We start from the raw sequence: 24,832 nt of genomic DNA, 5'->3' as shown, positions 1-24,832 counted from the left end.
TAACACACTTAAAATACACCAATAATATACCTAGATATTTTAATTAATATATAATTAGAGTTATATTATTATTATTATTAAATACTCCAATATTTCTATGATAAAAGCAAATGCACTTTGATAATGAAAAATTACCTTTCTTATAAAATATGATTTTTCTATGAGTCTAACATACTATGATTAATATATAAATTTTTTTAATTCATAAAAATCAAACTCGTCAAATAAATTTATAACAATTCAGTGCTCAGTTGACTAAGTTACACCATAAATAAATACTTTTCCTGCATTCGAATTTTAAGCATATTAAAGTATAGACTTAATACTTAGTTTAAATTAATATTATAATAATAATATGATCCTAAAACATTGGAAAAAAGAAGTGTTAATTTATGTATTAATCTATAAAGTGGATGGAAGTAAAACGTCACAATTTCACAACGGTCCCTTCCTCCGCGCTAGACAAAAACCAAATAGAATTGACCAAGTAAATTTTTCATGGAAAGGAAAAGTCACAATTTCACAACGGTCCCTTCCTCCGCGCCAGTTAGTTATTGTTTGCCACCTTATTATATGCCACCACTTTCTCCTCTACTCACTCCTTCAACCACACACACATTAACCCTCTCTCTCTCACTCTCTTTCTTCTTCTTCTGTATTCGTTTTTTTTTTGTGTGTGTTAAGTTTTTTGTTGTGTGTGTGGGAACATTACAATGACGGACATCACTGACGACATAGCGGAGGAAATCTCCTTCCAGGGCTTCGAAGATGACTGTAAATTGCTAGGGAACCTTCTCAACGACATTCTCCAGAGGGAGGCTGGCTCCACCTTCGTTGACAAGCTCGAAAAAATTCGAGTCCTTTCACAGGTTCTCATTTTTCTTTTCTTTTTTCTTTTCACTTAAAATAATTGTTTTTGGGTTTTTAATCAATACCCCACTTTTTTTTTTTTTTGGTGTTTTCTTTAATGGGTTTTGCTTCTTTACCTTTTCCTAGAATGATTGGAGTATGCTGTTAATGATTTTAACTTGATTTTGTGAATTTTCGGTGATGGGGTTCTAATTTCTTTTTTCTTGTTATCTTTGTTCTTGTCGTTGTGATTTCATCACTGTTTTATCAATTAGTCTTTGGTTTTGTTCGGTTGTGGAGAAAATGGGCGAAGGTTGAAACATGACATGCGTAATGCATTTAGACTTTCATGATGCATGCATGTGGGGTTCTTGTTTTATGCAAAGACTCAAATAATGACGGAGCTAAACCTCTTATGCTGGAAATTTAATTGCTTTTTTAGTTAGTTTTTGGGTTTACGAATGGAATCTTCAATATTCCATGTTCAGTTTGGAAATTCAATTGCTTTGTATCAGTTACAGTTTTTGCCTTTAGTGAATCATCATTTTGGTTCCTGAAAGTGTAATGCATTGTCACATAAATTCATCCTTGAAATTAAAGAAATTTCTAATAAGTCTCTAGAATTCATTAAGTCCTTAAACATAACTACTTATTGCCATTTTGGTCCCTAAACATTTATTTATATTATCATTAATTCACAATTTTCTTATATTTTTGGACTAATGTGATAGACAGATTGTATTTTCAGGAACTTATTTAAAATTTCCTTAGTTTTAGCTTTTAGCTAGGGACTATATGTAAGAACTAATGTAACAGACTCAAATGATGGTTTACTCTTTTTTTTCCTAACAAGCAACAGTGCTAACAAGAAATGTAGCGTGTCATCCAATCATGAATTGCCATATAATTGAAAAATTGACCTTTATTCATGTGTGATTTCGTTGGTAATTGGTTAACAGTGTAACAATCTTTATCGCTGGGAGTTGAAAATTCCTTAAGAGTTTGTTTTGGTATTTAGAGTGCTTGTAATATGAGACAAGCGGGAATGGAGGACTTGGCTGAGATGCTAGAGAAGCAATTGGCTTCAGAGTTATCCAAGATGACGCTGGAAGAAGCTTTGCCCCTTGCTCGTGCCTTTAGCCATCATCTTACTTTGATGGGTATAGCTGAAACCCACCATAGGTATACATTCTTGTCTCCAACTATTGTTGTCTTTTTATTCCATTAGTTGATAATTTGTCTTGTCTTTATTTGTCTGAGCTCTGTGCAAAATTAAGCCGCAATCTCTCCAAAATAAGCCGAACCTTAGACTAATAACAACATTGAGGGAACACTATACTTCTTTAATCTATGATTACCCCAGTATGATTGTCTTGAACAAGTTATGTTTGTGCAGGGTTCGTAAAGGAGGAAATATGGTTCTTGCTGCAAAATCTTGTGATGATATCTTTAACAACCTGTTGCAAGATGGGGTTTCTCCAGATGAGCTTTATAACACAGTGTTCAAGCAGGTCTGTGGTTTTGTTCCTCATTTCTTGTTAATCTGCATAGTCTGAGACATATAGATGAAAATAAGTATATGATCTTTCGTTGTCTATGCACTCTGCAAGCTGAGAATAAAGTATGTAATTATTTGCTTTCTTGACAATTATTTTGTTATTAATTTAGTGAAACATTATGTGCTTAGTGCCAGGGATTTTAACAGAATCTGGTTTTTATTGCTTTTGTCATTCAAAATCCAATTTCATTTATGTTGCCACAGGAGGTTGAAATTGTTCTCACTGCTCATCCCACTCAAATTAACCGTCGTACCTTGCAATACAAACACCTTAAAATTGCTGTGAGTTGTTTTTTTCTGAATATATTAAATTACTTGAGGGTTGAACCTTTAACTTTATGATATCATCTCTCAAATATTATGGAAGTGTGTTGTCTCTAACTACTTTTCCACCTTCAAGCAGCATCTTTTGGATTATAATGATCGACCTGATCTTAGCCCTGAAGATCGAGATATGTTGATTGAAGATCTGGTACCATTCTTGAACTATTTCCATTCTGCTTAACCACCGCTGTTTGTACCCCAAAAGTAAAAAATCCACTAGTTTTTCAGTGTAGTAGATTATCTTTAAATGTGAAATGGGTAGTGGATTTCCTTTTTCTAACACACTTTATTTCTATTCTCATCAATCATATTGGCTTTGGTAGGTGAGAGAGATAACTTCAATATGGCAGACAGATGAACTTAGGCGTTCAAAACCCACACCAGTAGATGAAGCTAGGGCGGGTAAGCTGTTTGAGTATTTTATGTGAGATATAAAACCTTTTATGAACACTTTCCCCTTAGCTATAGGTTTTTTAGTTGTTCCTCAAGAATGGTCTATGGCCTTTTTTGACCAAGTGTTCAAGAGTTTTTGTCTTTGTTATCCCAAAAAGGCACCTGCATGAACACATAATAACTCAATCTTTTAAGAGAGACAATCCTTGAAAATTTATGTCATCTCTTGCATGATTTGATTCACTGTTAAAAAAAGAAGTGGAAGAATCCCTTGGTTTATTTATTTTTCAATTCTCCCAGGATTGAATATTGTGGAGCAGTCACTCTGGAAAGCTGTTCCTCATTATTTACGTCGAGTTAGCAGCGCTTTAAAGAAGGTTTTTCATCTTTAATTTATGTCAATTAACTTGTACATTCTTTCTGTTTAAGATTTTCAGTGCAATTTATCTTTCCTTGCAGCACACAGGAAAACCACTTCCATTGACTTGCACTCCAATAAAATTTGGATCTTGGATGGGAGGTGATAGAGATGGAAACCCAAATGTGACAGCAAAGGTAGCATCTTCAAATATCCATTCATGCTGCCTGTACTTTTACTATGTGATTTCATTTTCTCAAATAACTACATGATTCTTTTTCAACATGTGAGAAGTTTTCTAGTAGTGGAAGCATAGTTGACTCTGTAATATCATTATATTATTGACAACCGGAAGATGTCCAGTATTTCTGCCTGTCATTTTGGAAAGTGCAAGTTTAATGATGATTGAACTGGGAAAACTGCAGACAAAAATAAATGAGCTTTTAACATGCAAAATATTTGTTTGAATAATCTTCTTGGAACTTTTCCAATATTGTACTTTTTAGTCAAATTTTATATTGTCTCAAGCTGGGATAAAAGAGGTGGGTAATTTTGGGCAGTAGATAGCCAATGTAAAATTACATTGAATGTTTTTTAGACATGAATAGCCCGAGAATTTGGTTTTTAACCGAACCCAGTGACATCGTGTCATCCATGTAGCTAACATCACTATTGTTGTTATTGTTCTTTAGACATGGACAGAAAAATGGCTTTTAAAGAAAAATTGGTTTCTGATAGTAATTGATCCATGTTTGACTTCATCAGGTGTGGGATAAAGCTTGATTGTGGTTGGTGTTGATGTTACTATAGTTGAAGGATTTGCTTTGCTGTTTCAATTACTGAAGTTTGTAGCCTGTAATTCAAACATTACGAATAAATTACAAGAAATTTTTTTTCTTACCTAGGAGTGGGATTTTCTTGAAGAATATTTGCGTTTGATTTGACCCTGTTATTCAAATCTGATTGTGTAATTGGTTTTTGTTTTGTTGTTCAGGTCACAAAAGATGTTTCACTTCTGTCAAGATGGATGGCGATTGACCTCTACATTCGGGAAGTGGATGGCCTAAGATTTGAGCTATCCATGAACCAGTGCAGTGATAAGTTGTCAGAACTGGCACATGAAATTCTAAAAGGTTTGTCTGTTTATTTTTGTGTTTGTTGATATCTTCCAAATGCTAATGGGCATAGCAGTCATCTTTGTTTTATATCATGTGACCTCTGGATACTGTTTGTCAAGGTAACACTAGTTCATGTGCACAGGCAAATTGAACCACTTAAAGATAGTATAGTTTTTTATTTTTTTTTCTTTATTGTGTTAAATTATCATGTGAATTTGATTGTCCTTTTGAAACCCTTAATATTAACATGTAATATTTTGAATGATGATATTATGTTCTATCTATTTATCCTTGAGGCTTTGGTCATTCGTTTAATCCCTCTTTGGTCTTCTTTTATGCATTACTTCTTTGGTGCATCAAGGCATTGTCCTCTTGGCTTGGAAATTCCTTTAAAAATTATCCTGGCGTATCTCTTTTGTGGCCATACTAATAACTCAAACTTATCAAAATATGCCTGTGTTTTGCTCTTTTACTTTTCTCTTGTTTCCGTAGACATCAACATGTCAACATTTACCTCCAATCCACTCTGTCAAATCTTTTCCAATTGAATGATATGACATTGACTATAGTTGCATATGTGTGATAAAAGCTTTGAGGCCTTTTTTATATGTTTCCTAGGAATGTTTTTGCCAAAGGTTTCATATAATGAGGCAACAAAATCTTCTTTTTCAAATGGAAAGTTTTCTTCCAGCATGAAAATAGTTTGTAGATACTAGAAAGTATTTTAAACGTTTGTGTGAGTCAGACTAATATAGGTACGATATAGTATTCGATGATACACTGCAAGTGAAATGGTCATCCATTTATTGTTCTATTTATGCACTCACAATGTCTTTACATGATTAGCTGAAGATTTTTCTATATGAATTGTTCTTCTAGACTACGCCCTGTCACTGTTATATCCTCAAAAATATCTTTGATACTATTTCAATCCACTTTTAAGACTTGATGATCACTTCTTTCTCTTCAGAAGGTAATGATGAGGAGGATCACCATGAGCACTGGAATGGATCTATGAGTAGAAGTCAATCAAAACATCCTAATCAACAAGCTTCACCACTTCCAACTAAACTTCCAGCTGGAGCTCATTTACCCTCTTGTGCTCGGCCTGGTACGTATAATTTTGCAAAAAATTGCTGTCTGGTTTTTTGTTTGCATATCCTATTTTTAAACAGCATGTTCTTTTCTTCTAGAACCGAAAAAATATTTACTTGTCAAGTGGCTTCTAACTTTAATGATCTTTAACAATTTTTAATTAAGGAATGATGCCCATTGCTGATTGCATGAATAAATGAATTGGAATCCTTCCAATCTTTAGAATAACTTTTCATGCAATTATGCATGAGGAATAAAGTGCAATTTTATTCATATGCCGACATATATAAATTCTTGACCCAATCAAATATGTTATTAACTTATTATCTATTAGTATGAAGTTCTGGTTTGAATGTTACATTTCATGTAGAAGAGGGTGGATCTGAGTATCCCAGACACGTGCCAGGAGCTGATCACAAGCAACCCAATCACAAGGTAGATCAATTCGGTAGATTTCCTAATTTGCCATTGAATCCCAGATAATACGTGTACATATATTCACTGATAGGGTGGTGAGACTTCAAGTTCAACTGAGAGCAATGGTGGCAGTCAAAATGTCCGTTCGTCAATACCAATTTCACCAAATTCCAGTTCTTCATTAGTTTCAATGACACGCTCGCCTTCCTTCAACTCTAGTCAACTTGTTGCTCAGAGGAAACTGTTTGCAGAATCCCAAATAGGAAGGACCAGTTTTAAGAGGCTTTTGGAGCCAAAGGTCCCTCAGGTTCCTGGAATTGCTCCTTATAGAGTTGTCCTTGGATATATAAAAGATAAGGTATTACTTCTGGTTTACTTCGGCAATACTTCAAAATTGGTTGCATGGACACATTTGTTCAGTTTCTGCTGTTGTATTTTGTACAAAACTATGTTGCTTATGTCTTAGGAGTTATTGGTTTTATAACCTGGCAGGCATGTACTAAATGTGTCCTGTGTAGACTGTAGTTTGCAAATGAAATAAATGATATTGCATAACTTTTTGTTTGTTTGTTTGGGTTGGTAGAAACCACATTTTGGTTTAGAAGTGAAGTTGCACGGCAAATAATTTGGAAAGATAGGGAGTCCGAAACATTTTCCCATTAAATGGACAATCTAAAACCATTGTTTTTTTTTTTTAATCTTCTCTTTATTTATGTTGTTGGCTTGATTTTTCCTTTAGGGAGAAAGACATGTGGTTATGAAATTAAGTCAGCAGAACCACTAAGGATTGATATTATTGTAGAAAACATTGTGGCAAATAAAGCTCTACAAGATTGATTTCAGCATATATTGATATTTTCTGTATTATTTCTAGATAAAGAGTGAAGGACTTTTGAACTTGAGTCTTGGCATTACGGATTTGAAATTCAATTGCAATGTCTTTGTGTAGAATGACAGATAGCAGACACATGGATCATTAATTTATATGCGTTATTAGGAACGTTCCTGGATATGATGAAATCATATTGCTTTTTGGTCAAAGACTGTTAAATGTACTAATCTTGAGATCAATCCATTTGCTTTGTTCCATGGCTTTCACAGTGAAGATGATTATATAGATAGAACCAAATATACGTTATGATATGTATAGTATGAAAAATATATTTTGCTAGTTTTGATTTGAATATTGTCTATGGAGGATTTGTATCCTGAGGTGCCATTAAGATTAAATCACATCTACATTTTTATTGAATATGCAGATTTTATATATTGTCTTAATAACCGGTAATATTAATTTGTCAATCTAGTCTAAGATAGTAACTGCATGCATCTTTCGTTCCATGTGTTTAGCTTCAGAGAACTCGTAGACGGTTGGAGCTTCTTATCGAGGATGGTCCATCTGAACATGATCCTATGGATTATTATGAAACAACAGATCAGCTTTTAGAACCTCTTCTCCTTTGTTATGAATCTTTGGTATTCTTTCTTTTCTACCCTTTTACCCTCTAATATTGTGCAGAATTTTCATTTAGCTCTACATTTCTCCAGCAATTATGTGGATCTGGGGTGCTAGCTGATGGTCGACTAGCTGATCTGATTCGAAGAGTTGCTACTTTTGGCATGGTGTTAATGAAGCTTGACTTGCGTCAGGTATGTTTCAAAGTTTTTTGTTCATTATTGTTTGGATAATCAGTTGTGGCCTGAAACTAGCAGTGTGACAGGAATCCGGCAGACATGCTGAAACAATTGATGCAATTACGAGGTATTTGGATATGGGTACGTACAGTGAATGGGATGAAGAAAAGAAACTGGACTTCTTAACTAGAGAGTTGAAAGGGAAGAGACCACTGGTTCCTCCCAGTATAGAGGTGAGATTGTTATACATTAGAATGTTATAGCAAAGCTTTACAAGCTCTATATCCAGTAGGATGGTAAAACTTATATTTTTGGAAAGGGAAAGAAGTTGATATTTAAATTTTTTTGAGCTATTCTCTTTTCATTTTTCAATATTATTGATTGAAGTTCGAGAGTTTACTGATTGAAGTTTGAGAGTTTATATTTTTGATTTCATGGGAGTTTCTAAAGTTTTTGACATAATACATTGTTAGGAGCAGAGGACAGGGAACCTTGATTTCGAGGACAAGGTGACCTCCATAAGTTTAAAAGTTGTCTGGTAGAGGGAAAAGGGAAATCATAAAGAATTCCTCTTTACTGAATCATCTCTAACAAATTCTGTTATAGCCTACTCCTAGTGTTAAGTGCTATAGTCATTCAGGTAGGTGGGTCTCGACATATTCCTTTTGGGCTAGGTAGGTGCTGCTGGTATTGCTATCCATTACCCACAGTTGGAAAACCAACCTTGTACTCAAGGTTGGGCAATAAAAAAAAAAAAAACAAAACTGAAACAGGGGTGGAGTTAGAAAATACGTGAGTGAAGTTGCATTGTTTGTGGGCTGGTTTGGGCCCTGACATTGATAACCCTCGAGGGTTATCAACAACGTGAAAGGTGAGAGGACTGGGTGGTAACCTGCGCTGCAGAGTAGGGAGTGAGAGTTGTGAACGGCGGAATGCAGGGCTAGGATCTTGACGGCTGAATACCATAGTCAACGAAGCGCAGACTGGTGCCTGCCATGGTGGTGATGGAGGGTGGTGGCTTCGGTGGATACAACAACGGTGGCGGTGGATATGGTGGTGGGGGTGATGGCGGCGAATATGATGGTCATGGAAGGGAGGACCCAAGGGGCACAGAATGGTGTTGAGCGACAACATGCAGGGCATTAGGAAACTCAGGATTCACCGTTTGGCTCGCAGAGGCGGCATCAAGAGAATCAGTGGCCTTTTCTAAGAAAAAACCCGCAGAGTCCTTAAGAACTTTCTCGGGAACGTTATTCGCGACGTTGTTACTTTCTCGGGAACGTTATTCGCGATGCTGTTACTTACACCGAGCACACTAGGAGGAAGACGGTTACCACTATGGATGTTGTTAATGCTCTCAAGAGGCAAGTCAGAGCTCTCTATGGTTTTGGTGGTGGTGGTGGTGGGTGCAATCGTGATGGAGGAGTGTGGTTCGGGCAAAAGGACACCCCGTAGGGAGTCATCACCTTCATCAACATGCGCTTCACCGCTAGAATCTGCGACTTCTACATGAATATTTGTTTCCAGTTTCGGGTGTGAGGAGGGAGATGGTGGATCAAGAGTTTCCATGGTATCGCACAAGCCTAGCAAGCGGTTCTGAGTACTTGCAAAATCAATCCCTTGGGATTGAGCTGGGTCTTCATAAGAAGAAGGTAGGTGGTGAAACAAAAGGGAAGGAATTTGTGGGTAGGTGCAGATATGGGTGGTGGTGGATGGTTGGGCGGATAGGCTACCGTAGACAGAGGTGGGGATCAGCCATGCTTCCGACAGGTTAGAGGCAGGTCGTGATTCTGGTTGATGGTGGTTGTACCGTCCAGGACCTATAAAATCTACGTGGCATCCTACGTGACACTCAGAGACGTGTCCACCCTCCTTGTCAGTCCTGCTATAGGAGCACGGACGCCTAGCCCTTAGTAACCGGGCTCCACATTGGAGTCCTTTGTTTTGTAGGTCCCCTATCTTGTCAAAGGCCCTCCTTCCAATGTTGACGTGCAAGGTCTGGGACCCAACATTCACCGCGTCAACCCTGACATGTCACGGTTTCAGATTTTGGTAAGAACATTTGGCGCTTACCATGGGGCCGCGATAAAACATACCCTGTGGCCTCTCATCAATCCTCTCACATCCATTCATGGTTAGCACTTGGTCTACCCTCAAACGCAAGATCCCCTCATAGACTCCCATCCTCGTTCGGCAACTATGACACTCTACAGCAACTCCAAAACTTCATTGCGGAGATGGAGCGATGTCACAAGGAAGAGTGTTGACAAAGCTAATGGCTGACCATGACTAGCTAGAGGCTCGCATCAGACATCCTTAGAGCGACAAGCAATCCGCCCCCACCTTGCCTGAATGCACCCAAGGGGAATCACATCCCCAACGCTCAAGCAACACCGCACACGATCTGAGTCTCTCCCGCACGCACCATCCAGCAGCACGGACTGTCCATCGGCATCCTTTTGTCGACCGCATTATGGACGCAGACATATCCTTGGGGTGGAAACCACTCAACCTCGAGCGGTACGATGGGAAAACAGATTCAGATGAGCATTTAGACGCCTTCCTGACACAGGTGAACCTCTACACTAACGATGACGTGATTCTATGTTGTGTCTTCCCTACATCCCTCAAGGGAACAACATTGATCTCGTATGATGGACTCCCACCAAGGTCCATAGACAGCTTCAACATCGTCGTCGAACGACTTAGTGCGCAGTACGCCACTAGCAGGTCTCACCGCATGACCTCAGTCGCCTTGGCTAGTCTATGACAAGTAGACGATGAATCCCTTAGAAAGTTCATGGATAGATTTGGGTGAACAGCCATCCAGATCCAAAATCTCAACCCCGTGGTAGCATTGCATTCTATGCTCCTCACACTACGCCCTAGCAAGTTCGTAGATAAACCACCCGGGAGCATGGACGAGCTGTGCGAATGAGCCAAGGGGAATGAAGAAATGTCTAAATTCTGAAATGAAGTCCGTCAAGCCAGACATAACCACGGCAAGCGCAAAGCAAGCACCATGGCTGACTTGCACAAGTCGGACAAGAGGCACAAGCCAGACAAGCGTCTGCCTCTCTCCATAAGACCCAGGTATGAGCATTACACACCCTTGATGGCCAATCGTACCACGATTCTCGAGGAAGCCTTTGACCTGGAGGTACCCATCTGACTACCCCAGACGAAACCTCCGAGGCCGGGTTTAAACACAACTAAGTACTACAGGTATCTCCGAGGTATTGGACACAACACCAAAGACTGTTGGGTCCTAAAGGACAAGATCGAAGAACTTATACAGGTTGGGTACTTAGCCCAGTTTGTTAAGAGACCAAACAACCACCAGGTAGGAGCAAGGCTCGAAGGACATCTAGAGGAACAACACAGGAACCAGGAAACAGACTGGAGAAGAGCGGAAGATTGAGGCAGACAGAGACAAAAGCCACAGTGACACAAGCGGCCACCTCCACCAGAACATGAACCTGCCCAACACATCAGAGGTGTAATTAATACCATTGCTGGCGGCTTTTCCTATGGCGGACAGTCCGGCCAGTCTCAAAAGTGGCACGTACATGTCATCCGGGACATCAACATTAATTTTGTCGACACCCCCTACAACAAAGTCTCCCTCCTATCACCTTTACCCTTTACGGACAGGGACTTCAGGGGCATCAATCCCGTCAACCAAGAAAACCCTGTGATTGTCTCCATCATCATAACGAATTTCATGGTGTCCAGGGTCTTTTTCGTCCAGGGTAGTTCCGCTAACATCTTGTATTGGAAAACCTTTTAGAGACTCAAGGTTTCACCTGACATTGTCTACCCTCACGCCAGTCCACTCCTCGGCTTTGCAAGCGAGAGAGTCGAGACCCGAGGTTACATGAACTAATGACCACCTTCAACAGAGAGCCTAAAGGTAGTACCATATCCTCCTATTCGGAAGCCTACCATACCTCACCCGCAGCGGCTGAATGCACACAGGTCATGACAGTGGACGTAGCTCAAGTCTGAGCCCTGACCGTCTACCATGCCAGCCTGGGCGGTGAATTTGACATAGATCCGCGAGATGACACCTCCAACAGAGGCCTGAAACCCATTGAAGAGCTTGTCTAGCTGCAACTCAATCCTAAACCGAGGCAGCGCACTCGGCTAGGTACGAATATCTGGTCACGAACACAGGTGCCTCGCTGATGTGTTACACAAAAACGTTGATCTCTTTGTCAGCCATCTTACATGCCGGGAATCCACCCTAGCATAATCTGCCACAAACTTGTTATCTTCCACTAGACCAAACCAGTATCATAAAAGAAAAGGAAGATGGGAGAATAGTGGTGTAAAGTCGTCAAATAAGAAATCGACAAGCTACTCTGTGCAAACTTCATTAGAGAGGTCAGGTTCTCTACCTGGCTCGCCAATGTCGTCATAGTCAAAAAGGCCAACGGCAAATGGCGCATGTACACTGACTATATTGATCTGAATAGGGCGTGCCCCAAAGACGCATACCCTCTATCCAACATCGATAGGAGTCGATAGAACGGCCGGGTTCCAAGTGCTAAGCTTCCTAGACGCCTACTCTGGATACAACTAGATCGAAATGCATCCTCTAGACGAGGAGAAAATGACATTCATCATTGAAGATGCTAACTTTTGCTACATAGTCATGCCTTTCGGCCTCAAAAACGTAGATGTGACATACTAGCGGCTGATGGATCGAGTCTTCAAACAACAGATCAGATGAAATGTTGAGGTATATGTGGACGACATGGTTGTTAAGTCTCAAAGCATACGCCAACATGTGACGGACTTGAAGAAGTCTACGGGGAACTATGCATATACGACATGCGCCTCAATCCTGTAAAATGTAATTTCAGGGTAGGCGGTGACAAGTTCCTCAGCTTCATGATCACACATCGGTGGATTGAAGCAAACTCCGACAAATGCATTGCCATACTGGAGATGCACAGCCTAACCAACATACAAGAAGTTCAGAAGCTCAACGGTAGGCTAGCATCCTTGTTCAGGTTCCTCCCAAAACGAAGCCGAAAAAGCGAAGCCATTCTACAAACTGCTCAAGAAAACTGAGCCCTTTTCATGGGACGAGACTTGCGAACAAGCCTTTCTGACTTTCAAGAAAACCATAGCCACACCGCCAGTTTTGAGTTGACCCGTGCTAGGAGCACTGGTGCTCCTATATCTCTCAATAGCCAACGAAGCCATCAACTCAGTCCTCGTACAAGAGAAAGGGAAGAATGAGCTCCCTATTTACTTCACCAGTCGCATGCTCCATGATGCTGAGAAGCGTTACCAAATGATCGAAAAGGTGGCGTTAACACTCATCACCTCGGCCTAACGACTTGGGCCCTACTTCCAGAGTCATCAAGTGGTAGTCAAGATGAACTACCCCATCAAGCAGGTTTTGAGAAAGCCTGAACTCACAGGAAGAATGGTGGCCTGGTCCGTCGAAATTTTAGAGTTTGACATCTAGTACGAACCACGTGGTCCCATGAAGACACAATTCATGGTTGACTTTCTGACAAAATTCATCGGAAATGACAAAACCACCCCAGACTAGTGGACCCTTTATGTTGACGGTGTGTCCAATGTAAAAGAAAGCGGGGTAGGGATCATCCTCGAAGGCCCTGACTATATCACTTTAGAGCAAGCGCTCAAGCTCAACTTCAGAGCCTTAAACAACCAGGTAGAGTATGAGGTGCCCATTGTAGGTCTAAAGTTAGCAAGAGAAGTTGGGGCCAAGTGGCTACAATGCTACACAGACTCACAACTTGTCCAAGGATAGGTTGTCAACACATACCAAACCAAGGAAACAGTACTGCCAAAGTCTCTCATCGATAGTTTCGAGTGTTTCGAAATGTATTGCATCCCCAGGGAAAGCAACACCTGAGGGGACCTACTCTCCAAGCTGGCCAACATCAAGAAGGTCAGACACCTCAAGACCATCATCCAGGAGACGCTTCTAACTCCCACCATAGATGCTGAGTAAATTATGGCTAGAGAAGAAGAGGAACCAAATTGGATGACCCCCTATAAAAACTTCCTAATTTGGGGGGTCCTACCGCCAAATGAGGACGAAACCCAACTCCTCAAACGAAAGGCCAACTATTGCACCATCCTCGATGGCGAGCTATTCAAAAGAGGGTTGACAACACCCCTACTCAAGGAGCACGGATGCCCGACCCTTAGCAGTTGGACTCCCCAATAGACAGGTTATCTCTAAGCTACTCATATCTAAATATATTCTAATATATTATCAGCAGGCAAGAATTAATTTATCTATCAGCCCACACATTATCTATAAGGTATGATTATCTTTTACAGGCCAATTCCACTTTTCAGGCCACAATGAATGACACCCTGCAATGCACTGTCCACTTTTCAGGCCACAACGAATGACACTTTGCAACCCTTTCTCCAGAAGTTCGTCGCTATGTTCTTCGATGACATTCTGGTCTATACTACCAGGTCTAGTACTGAAGCAGAATATCGCAACATTGCTCAAACTTTCACTGAATTGACTTGGATTTATACTCTGCTTACAAAGTTACAAGTTTCTTTCACTACATCAGTAATTTTTTGTGATAATCAGCGTGTTGTTTCTATTGCTCACAATCCAATTTTTCACAGTTGAACAAAACACATGGAGATTGATGTGTTTTTTGTGAGACAAGATTTTGGCCAAGTAGCTCTCAATTGTTCATATTCCAGCTCTAGATCAGTGGGCTAATCTTCTAACTAAACCCTTGTCTGCATCAAGATTTGAGGCTCTAAGAGACAAACTCAATGTGAAGAGTGTTTCCAATGAAAACTCTCCCCCTTAAGTTTGAGGAGAGTATTAGTATATGTCAATGTACAACTGTGAAAACAGTTTTGTATTTTGTCTGTAAGGGCTGTTAGCCTTAGCTAACAACACCCATTCTGTAATGAATATCTATTGTAAGGGCTGTTAGCTTTTGCTAACAGCATCCATTTCGTGTTAGTAAGTAATTCAGGGAGTACAAGGGTTTTTCTAATTGCACCTCAATAGGATCAGTTAGTTAGTTTTTTGTTAGAGTTAGTTATAGTTAGTTCTGTTGTATAGAGGTCTGTAAATACCTAGATTGTAACTACCTCTAACTAACTTTTCAGATCAATAGAATCAGCTTTGTTCTCCTCCTTTGTCTTCTTTGTTTTCTCTCTATTTTTCTCTCAATTTATTGAAAACTCACGGACCATCGAAGCATAAAGGACTTGATGTCACAGGTCATCCAAACCCCGGAGCAGCAGACATACTTGTCCAAATTGTTGGGGTATGACTACACAATCAAATACGAGTCCAACTCTAGCAATATCGTCACCGACGCATTCTCCAGAATTTTGGCATCTCCCAACTCATAACTATGATCGTTGTCTCTTCCAAATTTTGCTTTTCTTGAGGATCTTCATAATTCCTTTTGTGGTAACACTCAATATGTTGATTTGCTGCACCAGATTCAATCAAACCCAGCCTCTCACCCTAAGTTTTCCATTCAACGGGATCTTATTTTTCATAAGGGCAAAATCTGGCTTCCGGCAAACTCTATCTTTACCACATTGCTGTTGGAGGAGTTCCATACCACTCCTTTAGGTGGCCACATGGGTGTGGCTAAGACATTGAATCACCTACACTAGAACTTTGTGTGGCCTAACATGCGCGCCGATGTTCGCCGGTATGTCTCCCACTTCCTAGTCTGCCAACAAATGAAATATGAAACCCAGAAACCCGCAGGCCTGCTCCAGCCTTTACCAACACCATCTTCAGTTTGGAAAGATCTATCTCTCGATTTCATCACGGGCCTACCTTTATCCAATGGGGTATCAACTATTCTGATTGTGGTTGATAGGTTTCCTAAAGGTGTTCATTTTGGCACCCTTCCACCTAATTACACGGCTTACCGAACAGCCCTTCTCTTTTTGGATATTGTGTGTAAGCTTATGGGTTTCCCTAGAGCTTGGTGTCTGAAAGGGATCCCATATTTGTCAACATGTTTTGGCACGAATTGTTCAGATTGAGTGGTACAAAGCTCCGCATGAGTATGGTGTACCACCCTCAGACGGACGGCCAAACAAAGGTCCTGAATATGTTGCTTGAACAGTATCTTCGTTCATACGTCCATGACAGTCCCTCTTAGATGGACGGCCAAACAAAGGTCCTAAATAGGGTGCATGAGTACGGCGCACCACCCTCTGGGACAGGTTTTTCCCCTTTTGTGGTCATCTATGGCAAACCTCTGTCATCCATTCCACACTACTTGCAAGGTTCGCCCCCAGTTGAGGCTTCAGATACCTTGTTTCCACCAGAGCCGCCATTCATGCGACACTACAACGTCGCCTCCTTAAGACTCAAACGGCTATGAAAGTGGTGGCAAACACTCATTGCCATGAAGTTCAGTTCAAGGTTGGCAATTGGGTGTATCTCAGACTTCGCCCTTACCATCAAACTTAACTCGCCCCAACTTATACCAAGCTCTCCAAACGTTATTACGGTCTATTTCAGGTTGAAGAATGTATTGGCCCAGTTGCTTATCGTCTCGCATTACCGGCATCCTCACGAATTCATCCGTGTTCCATGTTTCCTTGTTAAAACTGCACCAGGGCCCACTTGCTTCTCAGCCAGCCCATTTACCACCTACAAATGTGGACCATCATCCAGTTGTTGAACCGCTATCTGTGTTGGACTGGAAGTGGGACAATTCTGTCTCACCCCCAACCAAGCTGGTTTTGGTCCAATGGTCCGGTTTGGCTCCGGAAGATACCACTTGGGAAAGCTATGATGCATTGCATGAATCTTATAACCTTGTGGACAAGGTTATTCTCCCAGGGGAAGGAGATGTTAGCAACACCAACCCACCACACACCAGCAGACCAAAGAGGTGTACCAGAAGACCAACATACCTGGATGACTACAATTAGTCACGTGGGAATCAAGTAGCACCAAGGCATAATAGCACCCACGCATTCCACTACTCTTCCACGAACCCACTACCATCCCTGCAACTGAATTTGTTGTAACAGATTGTTAGGATTCAGTTATTGCATCGTGCACTAAGAAAGCATCAATAGGTGCTCAGTTTCTATGTAAATAAGTGTAATACAGTAGGAATGGATATCAATGAAAGTTTCTACCTTTCTTCCAGCTACTTTATCGTTCCTGCATTTCTTTAATCTTTTTTTCCGGTCATTTCCCTTTTCACCTTCACAACATGCATACAATTTGATTTTTCTCCATTCTATGATCCTGAGTTTCTGTTTTTGATAGGCATCTTAATCTATTCTTTGTAGGTTGCTCCAGATGTTAGAGAAGTCTTGGATACGTTCCGAACTGCTGCTGAGCTAGGGAGTGATTCATTTGGTGCCTATGTGATCTCTATGGCCTCAAATGTATGATTAACTACTATTATTCTTACAAATTATTGCAACAAAATTTGTATAATTAAATTATTGAAACACTTTGCATGAAAAAATAATAATTTTTTCTGTATTCTTTGCATCTGATGTTGATAAATTTAGTTGTCTAATATCTTTTTGTTGCCATTTTTTGTTTGCACCTGATTATCAGGCTAGTGATGTCCTTGCAGTAGAGCTTTTGCAGAAGGATGCGCGACTTGCTGTTAGCGGGGAGTTAGGAAGAGCATGTCCTGGTGGAACGTAAGTATGGAAGTGAAATGTTTACAATTGGTTTTGAAAAACAGTCCACAACAGTGGCTATATTAGCTGCATCTGTTCTGTAACAAAATCACAACTGTGACTGCAATTTAAAACCTTGGTTTACATCACTCGCATGAAACTTAGCTATAATATTTTGTACTTAATCTAACAAGGGTCTTGAGATGAAAAATTTTACCTGTAAATTGTCAAGGGTGTTTGAATTATAATAACACGTGTCCAACATAGGCTGCGGGTGGTTCCTCTATTTGAAACTGTGAAGGACCTGAGAGGAGCTGGTTCAGTTATCAGAAAGCTTTTGTCAATAGATTGGTACCGCCAACACATCATTAAAAACCATAATGGGCATCAAGAGGTACTTTTTAATTACCTATTCATTTCATTTATGTTGTATTGTTGCTGTGATGCGAATTCATGTAGTGGTATTATAAATTTATATGCAGGTTATGGTTGGATATTCTGATTCTGGTAAAGATGCCGGGCGCTTCACTGCTGCTTGGGAACTTTACAAAGCTCAGGAGGATGTTGTGGCTGCATGCAATGAGTATGATATTAAGGTTACTCTCTTCCATGGCCGTGGAGGTAGTATTGGCCGCGGTGGTGGCCCAACATATATGGCTATTCAGTCTCAACCACCCGGCTCTGTCATGGTGGGTTTTGCATCTTAACCTTAATTATTACCTACACTACTAGTCTGAATTTAAGTCCTATTTTCCTTTTTAATAACTCAGGTTGTCAGAAAGTATTAATTTATAGTTTTGTTATTATTTGACACATTTCTATAATCCAGCATTACACTCATGAGGTTTTAGCTAACTGAATGTGCACCTTTCTCATTGTTACAAAGAGGTGATGTAACATAGGAACTTGTCTTGCATTCTTGGTCTCTTGTTCGTGTTGTAAAAGTTGTTGACTTTTTGAGAGTCATGGACCATGAAATTGTTTTGAATATTAGTTAAGCCAAACAATTGTTGAGCCTAGAAGAGCCTATGAAATTTATTATCACTTGAAAGTCAAATTATAAGGTGTTTAACTATGAACTATATTTTAGACCATGTTTCCATTTAGTCTCCAGTTTTTTAAGTTGCTATTTGCATTGACATTTGAAAGCAGAATTACAAGCAATGTTCTGAAACCAATGATACTTATATGTTACATGATACATTGTAGGGAACCCTTCGTTCAACTGAGCAAGGAGAGATGGTGCAGGCCAAGTTTGGCTTGCCACAGACAGCTGTCAGACAGCTAGAGATATACACAACAGCTGTGCTACTTGCTACCCTTCGTCCACCTCAACCGCCACGTGAAGAAAAATGGCGCAATCTTATGGAAGACATTTCAAAGATCAGCTGCCAATGTTACCGCAATGTAGTGTATGAAAATCCAGAGTTCCTGTCATACTTCCAGGAAGCCACACCTCAATCAGAGCTTGGTTTTCTCAACATCGGCAGCCGCCCCACAAGGCGAAAGAGCTCAACAGGAATTGGACACCTCCGTGCCATTCCTTGGGTGTTTGCATGGACTCAAACCAGGTTTGTTCTTCCAGCCTGGCTTGGAGTTGGAGCAGGCTTGAAAGATGCTTGTGAGAAAGGACAAACTGAAGAGCTAAAGGCCATGTACAGAGAGTGGCCTTTCTTTCAAAGCACAATAGACTTGATTGAGATGGTTTTGGGAAAAGCAGATATTCCTATTGCTAAGCACTATGATGAAGTTCTTGTCTCACAAAAGAGACAAGAACTTGGAAAGCAACTGAGGAATGAACTCATCTCAACTGGCAAGTTTGTTCTAGCGGTTAGTGGGCAGGAGAAACCTCAACAGAATAATAGAAGCTTAAGGAAGCTGATTGAGAGTAGACTTCCCTTTCTGAACCCCATGAATATGTTGCAAGTAGAGATACTCAAGAGGCTAAGATGTGATGATGACAATCTTAAAGCCAGAGATGCCTTGCTTATCACCATAAATGGTATTGCTGCTGGGATGAGGAACACTGGTTAAGTTCTCAACAACTACATACAATTTTCACTTATTTATGTTAACATGTTTCCCTTCCACTTTCCCATGTTATTTTCTGACCGTTTCTAGGATTTAGGTATATTCTAATGAAAGATAAATGTAGCCAAAAGTCTTAGTCAAATGTTTTGTTTTATACATAGACAAGATGAATATAGTTTCAAAACATGATGAATATAGTCTGACTAAATGACTATTGACTAACTATTCTTATTTTCTTATTTTTTAAATTTGAGTCGATAAATGTGAATTTGTGTGGACAATCACATAATGTAAATGTAAATTGCTCCAAGGCCATTTATTAATTAAGAGTTAAGAAAGCATATTCCAGGTATTCCTAATCTAATTTCTGCAGTTGATTGAATTTCTCATTTGCATCATATTCCATTACTTCTTAGTAGGAGAGTTCAATTTCTGTAAAAAATAAAATAAAATTTTGAGAGTTCAATTTTGTTAGAGTTCGGTAATCACTGAGTTTGTTTTGGACTTATGGTTAATTACTTGTTAGTGTTCAATAGTTAGTATAAATAAGAGCATCATGTACATTTTCTATATCTTTTACCAATTTATGTTACCTTCTAAACCTTATTTTCTCTGCCCTTGGCTTATTATGTCTATGATCTGTGTCCCTCTCAACCTTAGATTTTACCAACACTTATCATCACTACTTGAAAAATGATTCTGCATCCATCAAATTGTTCTTTGGCATGATTTTGGGCTTAATGTACTAGTGAGCCTATCCACCTACAGGCTTTACTCCTCAAAACATTAAAATTGACACCTGTATGTGCTTTCCCACGTCTAAATACGTTTCAAACTTTATTTATCCTTGTTTCTGCATTTAACAGATTTCATTTATCTTTGGTCATTGATATTATAATTGACTATTTAGCTATGTAACATTGTCCATAACCTTGTTGGGATCGGTGCTTTGGAAGGGAAGGAAATGAGAAGGATGGTGTGGTTTCTATGTATTTGGTTAGAGTAGATATAGGATGGAGAAATTGCAAAAACCAGTGGCCCCACCATAAAGTAAATCCCTCTTCAAAAGGGACGAAAGGAGAGGATTTGTGAATGTTTTTTTGTTTTAATTCGTTAAAAATTAAATATTTTTATAACAGTTTTTTAAGAAAATAATAAGGAAACAATGATTGAGTAAACGTTATTTTTCCAATTACTATAAAAAATATTTTAATTTGTTTTCGCTTTTTTTTCCTACTCATTCACGCAAACAAATGGGTTCTTTTTCACTTTTCATTTTCATTTTTATCTATTTAGACTATATTTTTTTATTTTATATTTCTATGTTCCCTATTTTATATATTTTTATTTTTTTCTCTCTATTTTGCTCCTAATCCAAACTAACTGATTTTTTTTTCTTTATGTATGTTCTTTCCTTCTTTTCGTTGGGCTTCTTTGACTGTGGAAATTAGAGTGAACAAGGGTGATGCTAGGTGCACTAGCATTATTGCTTGTGCACCAGCAATTTTTGATAATTTCAGAATTATCCATGTGTCTTTTTCTTCCCTTATTAAGTTGGTTTTACTATTTGTGTCATTTGCGTGTGCTTTGCTTTCTGCTTTGTTGGTTTTTCCCGTTGAGTGAGGTGTCGCTTGGGTGGAGGTGAAAGTGTTATCGGCCGATAGTGATTGTTGCGGTGGTTGGTTCGTTGGAGGTACGTCAGGTATGCGGGTTGCTGTTGCTGGTTTCCTATTGAGTGAGTTGATTTGTATGTTTAATTTAAAGATACGGATTACATGATCCGCATATGTTATACGGATCATGTTATCCGTATGTTTAATTTCAACATACAGATCAGTTGATCCGTATGGTTTATATAGATTTTTAAATTTGTAAAAATTGTTTAAAGTTTTAATTCTTTTTAATTATAAATATGTTAGTATGTAAATTTGTAAATAAAAATTATTTGTTTATATGTGTATTTGAAATAATTCGTATGTAGATTGATATAGGGTTTTTGGTTTTTAATATATATGGTTATAAATTGTAGTGTTTATACAATGGTATGAAGTAAAAAATTACGTTGAGTTTTGTATGATATTATATGTATAGTGCGGTTATGTGTTGTATGTTTGTGATGTGAAAATTTTGAATTTGTTGTTAAGATGTACGAAGATTAATGTATGTATGTGATAGCATCAGCAGCAGGAAGAAAAAGGAAGACTCTTCGGATGCAAGCATGACTATTAGTTAGTTACTGATGCCGTTAGTTAGTTACAAGCTGTTAGTTAGTTGCAACGACATTTGAACTACTGCAACAAGTTAGTTACAAGTTGTAACAGCTTGAACCCAATTGTATATAAAGATACCCTAGCAGGAATAAAATGCAGAGAAGAATTATGAAATACTTGTTTAGTGTAATTAGCATAGCATAATAGTAGTTACGGCTCATAACAGTATGACAGTATAATGTCTGAAGAAGTTGATATGGATGATGAAAATGAACACGAATCTAGTGTGAATGACTAACATGTTGATTGTTTGGATGCATTCAATACTTCTCAGGTAATAATCTTCATTATTGTTATTAAATTGATAAAATGAATGTCCCTTTGAAGACTAAAATTTTGTGGGTTGCATTGTAGGTGTTTGCTACCCGAGATGATGTTTTGCAGTGGGCTCGATCAGTTGCTCATGAAAATGGATTTATGGCAGTGATTATGAGGTCAGACATAAACACTGGTATTAGAGGAAGGACTTCATTTGTGTTAATTGGTTGTGAGAGAAGTGGTCAGTATAGGTCTAGGAAGAAAGATTTTTATAGAAGAGATACTGGGAGTAGGAAATATAGGTGTCCCTTCAAGCTTCGTGGAAAACCAGTGGTTGGAGAGCAAAGTTGGATGGTGAAGTTGATGTGTGAGAGTCATAATCATGAATTGGCCAAGTCAATAGTTAGATATCCATATGTTGGGCGATTGACTAAGGATGAGAAGACAACTATTGTTGATATGACAAAGTCAATGGTCAAATCAAGAAACATTCTACTAACGTTGAAGGAGTACAATGTCAATAGTTGTACAATAATCAAACAAATATACAATGCAAGAAGTGCATACTGTTCTTTCATTAAAGGAAGTGATATTGAAATGCAACATCTAATGAAGCTTCTTGAACGAGATCAATATATTCATTGACATAGATTAAAGGATGAAGATGTGGTACGTGATATCTTTTGGTGTCACCCTGATGCAGTGAAGTTATGCAATGCATGTAATTTGGTGTTTTTGATAGATAATACCTACAAATCAAACAGGTACAGACTCCCACTACTTGTCTTTGTTGGTGTGATACTAACAGGGATGACATTCTCTGTTAGTTTTGCATATCTGGAGGGTGAACATGTTAATAATGTGCTATTGGCTCTAGAACGATTTCGAGGTTTTTTTTCTAAGACATGATATCCTCCCTGGAGTTATTGTGACTGATAGAGACCTAGCATTGGTGAATGCAGTGAAAACTGTATTCCTGGAGTGTACAAACTTGTTGTGTAGATTTCACATCGACAAGAATGTCAAGGCAAAATGTAAATCCCTAATTGGTCAAAGTTTGTTGACTATGTTAACGAAACATGGATAACACGACAACAAACAGGTGTGAAATGTTAATCTTTTTGTGTTAGGGTTGATGAATTGATTATTTTTAATTATTGTATTTGTGTAATGTTTTATGTAAATTTGAAATGTAGGATTGAATCTGCTCATTGGGCTTTAAAAAGAGTATTACAGAATAGCCTTGAAGACCTATGTAGTGTTTGAGATGCCATGAATAACATGATCACGCTGCAAGACACTGAAATTAAAGCATCCTTTGAAACAAGTACATATGTGGTTGGACATGTTTTTAAAGTTACCTTATACAAGAGGCTTCTTGGCATGGTTTCAATGTATGCTTTAAATCAGATTGCTGTTGAGTATGAGCGTGTACATTATACTGGCAAGAATCCTTCTCATTGTGGATGTGTGATGAGAACTACACATGGTCTTCCTTGTGCATGTGAGCTATCTAAATATGTTCTTGGTAGCATCCCACTAGATTCAATCCATATGTTTTGGAGGAGACTAAGTTTTTCAGATCAAGGGTTATCTGAGCCCTAAGTGATTATAAAGGAAGAGATGGAAACCATATCTAAGCGATTTGAGGAACTTGATGTTTGTGGTAAAGTAATTCTAAAGAATAAACTTCGGGAAATTGTGTATCCTGATCAAAACTCTATGTGTCCTCCTCCAGAAAAGGTCAACAATAATGGTGCACGGAAGAAACCGTGAACAGAAACCAAAGATCAACAAAGCATGATCCGTCTTACTAGGAGTATACTGATGTTTTACATTCTGTGCAAAATAGGAATTCTTTGGTGAAGCGTAGTGCATTATCTTCTGACCAGGCCATTCCAAGAAGGACCATGCTGATGTTGGATCAATTTCATCCGTTCATACACGATTTAATTGACAACATTGTGGATGTGAAAGCTGACAGTAATTGTGGATATCGTGCGATTGCTGCTTTATTAGGTATGGGTGAAGATTCTTGGTCCTTGGTGTGCAACCATTTGCTTAAAGAACTTGGCAAATGGTTAGATGAATATATCAACTTCTTTGGTGGCATAGATAGATTCGAGGAATTAAGGAGGTCCCTACTTGTTGATGGGTTATCCATGGTATGTAATTTATATTTTATTTTTTAAGAATTAACTTTAAATAAATGTGATGTGTATATTTGTTTGATTCAGGTTACTATGGATAAGTGGATGGATATAACTGAGATAGGATATGTCATTGCATCAAGGTATGATGTAATCCTTGTATCGTTGTTCCTTCAACAAAGCATGGCGTTCTTTCCTCTTAGAAGTCAACCACCAATAGATTCTTTTATGCATCGCATAATATGTATTGGTCATGTCTATGGAAATCATTTTGTTCAGGTTAATTCAAGATAATCCTATTTTTAAATTTATGCAATCATTTGTGTTATAATAACGTAAAATTGTTTGTGCATGTAGAACAAGTTTATTTAAAAGACCGTTGTCCTTTACCACCTCTAGCATTGTTATGGTCTAGGAATTGTTATCCTTAGGCAAAGCAGTGACCAACTCCATATATTAGTAGAATGCATCAGTACAAAAATTTGATAATGTTGAAAAGATACTATGTTGGCATAATTGAAGACTGAACATTTAGCTTTTAATGACTTTGTAATGTCCTACATTAATACATAATTGTTAGGCTGCATATTCACGTAATTATCTCTAGCTTTGTTACGTTAAACTTAATTGTTTAAGGTGTAGAACTTAAGAATTTGTTGTCACGTCATTACCAGGGTTACTTGATACGTTTTACGGTTACGTAATTTAAAATAATTTGT

General features: G+C 38.7%; 1 protein-coding gene across 2 annotated transcripts; it reads left to right on the top strand.

The window, feature by feature from the left end:
• The first annotated feature begins 497 nt into the window (after nt 1–497).
• On the top strand, nt 498–19,775 carry LOC114388461 (phosphoenolpyruvate carboxylase 4-like). 2 transcript variants are annotated; one of them, XM_028348970.1, is made up of 20 exons: nt 498–869; nt 1,868–2,031; nt 2,246–2,360; nt 2,612–2,689; nt 2,811–2,879; nt 3,055–3,133; nt 3,425–3,501; nt 3,584–3,679; nt 4,477–4,615; nt 5,574–5,711; nt 6,066–6,130; nt 6,204–6,470; nt 7,463–7,588; nt 7,661–7,762; nt 7,834–7,980; nt 17,060–17,158; nt 17,337–17,425; nt 17,672–17,798; nt 17,887–18,093; nt 18,614–19,775. In XM_028348970.1, the coding sequence occupies exons 1-20, from the start codon at nt 714–716 to the stop codon at nt 19,436–19,438; spliced, it is 3,165 nt and encodes a 1,054-aa protein (XP_028204771.1). In that variant the 5' UTR covers nt 498–713; the 3' UTR covers nt 19,439–19,775. The 2 variants fall into 2 exon arrangements, with proteins under 2 accessions (XP_028204771.1, XP_028204764.1); XM_028348963.1 differs by having other exon boundaries at nt 500–869; nt 5,571–5,711.
• The last annotated feature ends 5,057 nt before the right edge of the window (nt 19,776–24,832 follow it).

This window comes from Glycine soja, chromosome 2 (genome assembly GCF_004193775.1).
Source record: "Glycine soja cultivar W05 chromosome 2, ASM419377v2, whole genome shotgun sequence".
In the NCBI taxonomy this organism is placed as follows: domain Eukaryota; kingdom Viridiplantae; phylum Streptophyta; class Magnoliopsida; order Fabales; family Fabaceae; genus Glycine; species Glycine soja.
Note: the sequence above shows the minus strand (reverse complement) of the source record. Positions and strands in the feature narration are given on the sequence as shown.

What these genes read in the sequence shown, in the direction of transcription:
- LOC114388461 (XM_028348963.1), top strand. Translation starts at nt 714, where the DNA reads ATGACGGACATCACTGACGACATAGCGGAGGAAATCTCCTTCCAGGGC. An exon ending in TCCTTTGTTATGAATCTTTG is followed by an intron (nt 7,589 to 7,660) that starts GTATTCTTTCTT and finishes ACATTTCTCCAG; the next exon opens with CAATTATGTGGATCTGGGGT. An exon ending in ACCATAATGGGCATCAAGAG is followed by an intron (nt 17,799 to 17,886) that starts GTACTTTTTAAT and finishes ATTTATATGCAG; the next exon opens with GTTATGGTTGGATATTCTGA.